Here is a 4,853-nt window from a genome sequence, read left to right on the forward strand (position 1 = left end):
ACAGAGTCAGTTTAGTCGGAATAAATAAATTAATCCTAATTTTATGAAATAAACTTTTTCAAAATTGCCGTTATGTATATAAGAATACAGTGCAATCCCTTACAGAAATTTCATGATAATCAGTGCAAACTAATACCTATTTCATACCTATGCAAACTAATGTTTTCAGTCGCATTAGGCGCATTAGGCTTTTTGCCACATAAATAACATATTTTGACCATTTTTACCTGTGTACAACAGCACACATCTAATAAGCATAACCTGTTCGCGTCATCTCACTGATCGCACTCTATTTTCCTATTGGCGGATGCAATCAATCCAACGCATGCGCACAACACTCAAAGTACTCTTAGAAAGAGAGGGAAATATATATTCCCGCACCGTGGTTCTGGGACCGCTTCCTCTCACTCCCTCTTATAGGCACTAGCCATATAGTAGTATTACATATATGTGAAAAATGTATCGCCGACCTAACCTTATTGACGTTATTTCGCGACTCTGATTAGAGGGTCTCTAGTCCGGCCTACCACACCATTGAATGTATGTACGCCTACAGAACGCCGCGATGGACGCGCGGGCCGCGGGAAGCTGCGGGACGGCCTGGCAAGCGCGCCGTTCAAGTCATGACATTTGGGGGCTAGCGGCGATCTTCTTCTTCTTATTTAGTTAATGGCACCCGCCTCCAAACTATGTGATAGGAGGTCGATACGGCCAGATCACGTCTCGATAGTCTTGAACTATAATAGTAACTAGTGATAGATATGTGCGAACTTGTGCACCTTGCTGGAGTAAATAGCTCCAAGCAAATAACCTCGCGGCGGTGTGGCCTGATGAAAGCGGAGCTCCGCTAGGATGGGAGGGGGAGGCAAGGAAGGCAAGGCGGAGCGCCTGCGCAGGCCGCGAGGAGGCGCGAGGATTTGAAACATTAAAACTGTCTGCCGCATGCTTTACTAAAGCTTAGGATTAGTCTACAGAGCTTTGCAGTAGGCTTAGCAATAACATGTGAAAATTTCGTGAGGTTATCATTGGTAGTCGCGACGCGGTCGATCAAGCGTCGCAAAAAACGGGCCGCGTCCCTGGAATATGGACATTCGTATATCAAGTGGAGGATGTCCTGCTTAGGGTCGCCACAAGGGCATGAGGGGTTTTCGAACAAGTTTTTGCGGGAAAGGCTATGATTGAGATTATAATGGTCAGAGCGTAGGCGGTTGATCATAACAATAGCGTCTCTAGAAGTCTTTAAGCGGAAGTACCAAGGTTTGGCGGATCTTTTAAAAATGTGAGAGAAAAAATACGACCCTTTAAAATCAGCCTGCGATATTAAGTGTTGGTAGAAGCTTTCCGTGATTTTGTGATTAATGACCGCACAAATGTCTGAGTAAGGAACTTTAAAGTTGGGTTCTATGCCCTTACGAATAGCCCGCTTGGCGAGCTGGTCAGCCTTTTCGTTACCAGTAATACCGCTGTGAGAAGGAACCCAAATAAACTGAATGTTAGTACCCTTAGAGTGAGCCATTTCAAGAACAGATTTAATAAGCGGAATAAGGTAGTTATTCGTGGGGTTACAATGTCCGCTAAGAGACTGCAAAACACTCATAGAGTCTGAAACAATAGTAACGTTCTGAAGATTCATATCAATAGAAATCATAATAGCATTGTATATTGCATAGGCTTCTGTCGAAAAGATCGACGTGTACGCGGGAAGTCTATACATAAGCTCAGCCGGCAACTGTGGCGAGAAAACCGCCGCTCCCACATGAGTACTGTGGTCCGTTTTAGATCCATCCGTATAGAATATGGTAGAGTGCACTAAGAGGTGATGAAATTCATTTTCAAAGAATGATTGAGCACTCGGACTAGAATTTGAAAGAGCGATATCAGCAGGGGGGAGAGAGAGCGAGGAATAGGAGATAGTGGTGATGGTAGAACGAAAGGAATGGCGGAAGGAGGGAAGCGTGTAAGAGCGGTCAACGAAAGAGTTGTAATAGTACCAGATGTGTAAAAACCGGTTTGCAGCAGGGAAGTGCTTATGTAAGTAATCCAACCTAGAGGTGGCTCTAGCCGTATCGCAAAGTAGGTGCAGCTTTTCCACCGTGATATGCCCGCGCACAGATGAAATCTTTAAGAAGTATCGAGAAGTGAGAAGACGAAACCTAAAGGACAGCGTGAGCTCCACTGTTTCGGCGTAGATGACGTTGAGCGGAGTGGAGATACGGTATCCAAAACATAGACGGAGGGCTTGGTTTTGGATAACTTGGAGAGCCCGGGAACGAGGGTTGTGGTTCATGCCGAAGATTTGTGCAGCATATTCTACCGACGCGCGCAGCATGGATCTATGAACGTTGAGGAGCAGGTGCGGATGAGCTCCCCACCAAGTACCCCTAAGAGCGCGGATTATTTGGAGAATGCGTTTACCTTTGTCTATCACTGCAGTCATATGGGCCTTGCCAGATAGCGTGGGGTCCAACAGGACACCCAGGAAGCGTACTACGTTGGAAGGATAGATATGTTGGTCTTGAAACGTTAGATAAAGGTTCCTATAATTAAGAGATCTACTATTAGAAAAAATCATAAATTGCGTTTTGCTCAAAGATATATCCAGACCCAGATCGCGCAAGAATACATCTAATCCCCGAAGGGACTGTTCAACAGAATGAATAGCAGACATGATATCTTTGTGTGATGAGAAGATAACAATATCATCCGCAAATTGAAGGAGTTCTGTGCAGGGGTGAAGCGAATCGTTGATTTTCCTTAAGTAGAAATTAAAAAGCGTAGGACTAAGGACAGAGCACTGAGGGGTGCCTTTGAAAGAAGTAAGAGGTTCGGAGATGGTACCCTGATTGATAAATTGTACCGTACGTTCGGAGATGAGGTTATGAATGAAAGAGATCAGAAGAGGAGGGAAGTCTAAATCTAGAAGGTCTTGAATAAGGATGTGTGGTAAAACATTATCAAAAGCAGACTTGATATCCACAAATACCGCAACTGTGTTTTGTTTAGTTAGGAAGCCCGCGTGAATGGAGGCGACGAGTGCTGTAAGATTGTCTTGGCAAGAGCGGAATTTCCGGAAGCCAAATTGGTTATTCGGAAGAATATCCGATAGAGGGGATTCCACGAGCCAATAGAGGCGATTCAAGATCATCCGTTCCATAACTTTGAGCAGACAGGAGGTGAGCGAAATGGGCCGGACACCACTGTTGTTAGGTTTAGGAAGTAAATGAATAAGAGAGTGAGACCATTGAGAGGGGAAAATAGAACAGCGAAAAAGATTATTGAAGATATAGAGAAGAGTTTGCATTAATTCAACGGGAAGAGCCTTAATCAGACGATAGTCGACTCGATCCAATCCCGGACTAGAGGAACATTTAACCGATTGGAGAGCTGCAGATAATTCCTCTATAGTGAAAGGAACATCCAGCCATGCAAGAGCGCCGGAGTAGACTTCAGAAATTATGGGAGGCGAAGGGGGCACGAAAGGAGGACAAAGTTTCGCGATAGTCTCTTGGATCGTGACCGATCGGTCCACAAATCTGTTGTGCGCCTGTGAGTTTGCCGCAATGAGACGGCGATTGCGAAAACGCTTGAGCATACGCCAGATATCCGCGGTCGGAGTCTTCATATCGAGAGAGTCGCAGAACATTTTCCAACCAGAGCGCTTAGCCTTTTTGAGCAGTTTGCGGGTCTGAGTCATAACAGAGCGGTAATAAACATAGTTATCCCAAGAGGGATTATGTCTGAATGTTTTTAAGGCTTCTCGACGTTGATCTATGGCCACGGAGCATTCTGGTGTCCACCACGGGGACGGCGGAGGACCCTTTTTGGTGAAGGCCGCACGAGAATTTTTAGATGAAGGGGGCGGCTTAGTAGGAGAAAAGGCTTCGTAGCTCCTGGATATTGACTCCATGAAGATGTTATATTGCGTAACAGGATCATCCGGATCGATGTCCATGACGCTTTGATAGAATTGGCATTGGTGAGAAGATATCTTTGAACCTCCAACCATTGTTCGTTGGACAAGTTGATTTTATACGCGAACACAGAAGCAGTACGGATCCCGCCATTAATCTGGATTACAAGCGGGAAATGGTCACTGCCCATCAAATCGGGGGAGACTTGAGTTTCACATAAGGAAGATATGCGAGAAGAAGCGATAGCAAGGTCTATAGTGGAGGAACTAAAATGGGAGAAGGAAATATAAGTAGGAGAGAAAGGAGGATTAAGCACGACTAAGTGATGATCATCGATGAAATTAGCGAGCATGCGACCAGCTGCATTAGAACTAGCTCCCCCCCAAATCGGGTGATGCGCATTGAAATCGCCGAGAAGAATGTAGGATTCATACTTGTCGAGAACAGGAGAGAGCGAAGAAAGAGAATTAGGAGGAGCAGGAGCATTCGGGTGTCTATACCCGCCAATTAAAAGAAGGCGTGAGCTATTAAAAGAAAGCTCAATCCCAAGGGCCTCGTAAGAGCCATTAAGGGCCGTAGATAGATCGACCTGAGAATAAAGAATAGGATTACGAATCAAGACCAACATTCCCCTGACATCGGCCTGATTGGCATCGATGCGCAGACAGTCATAGCCCATGACGCGAAAATCGCGCGAAGAGCTAACACATGTTTCAGCGAGAAAAAGTATATCCACCTCTTCAGCCAACTTCTCTATGTCACCCTTTTTTCCTAAGGCGCCACGACAATTCCAGAAAGCAATCTTAACCGAGCGAAGAGCGTGTGTCATTGTTGGAGAAAGTTAGGAGAAAGTCTATAATTCGCTGAAAATCTGGACCGAATAAGGATGTGAGCAAACCACTAGGTATATAACTCAAAATTTTTTGCAAGAAGGAGATTATG

General features: G+C 45.2%; 1 protein-coding gene across 1 annotated transcript; it reads right to left on the reverse strand.

Annotated features, from left to right (window-relative positions):
• Positions 1-925: 925 nt before the first annotated feature.
• Positions 926-4,006, reverse strand: LOC108782948 (uncharacterized). Its single transcript, XM_018551349.1, has one exon. It carries the CDS (start codon positions 4,004-4,006, stop codon positions 926-928), a length of 3,081 nt encoding a protein of 1,026 aa, XP_018406851.1.
• Positions 4,007-4,853: the final 847 nt, after the last annotated feature.

The sequence above is a fragment of the Cyphomyrmex costatus genome, unplaced genomic scaffold, assembly GCF_001594065.2.
Source record: "Cyphomyrmex costatus isolate MS0001 unplaced genomic scaffold, Ccosl1.0 scaffold14, whole genome shotgun sequence".
NCBI classification, from domain to species: domain Eukaryota; kingdom Metazoa; phylum Arthropoda; class Insecta; order Hymenoptera; family Formicidae; genus Cyphomyrmex; species Cyphomyrmex costatus.

Excerpts from the sequence above, each read along its gene's own strand:
- LOC108782948 (XM_018551349.1), bottom strand. The coding sequence starts at position 4,006 with ATGGTTGGAGGTTCAAAGATATCTTCTCACCAATGCCAATTCTATCAA.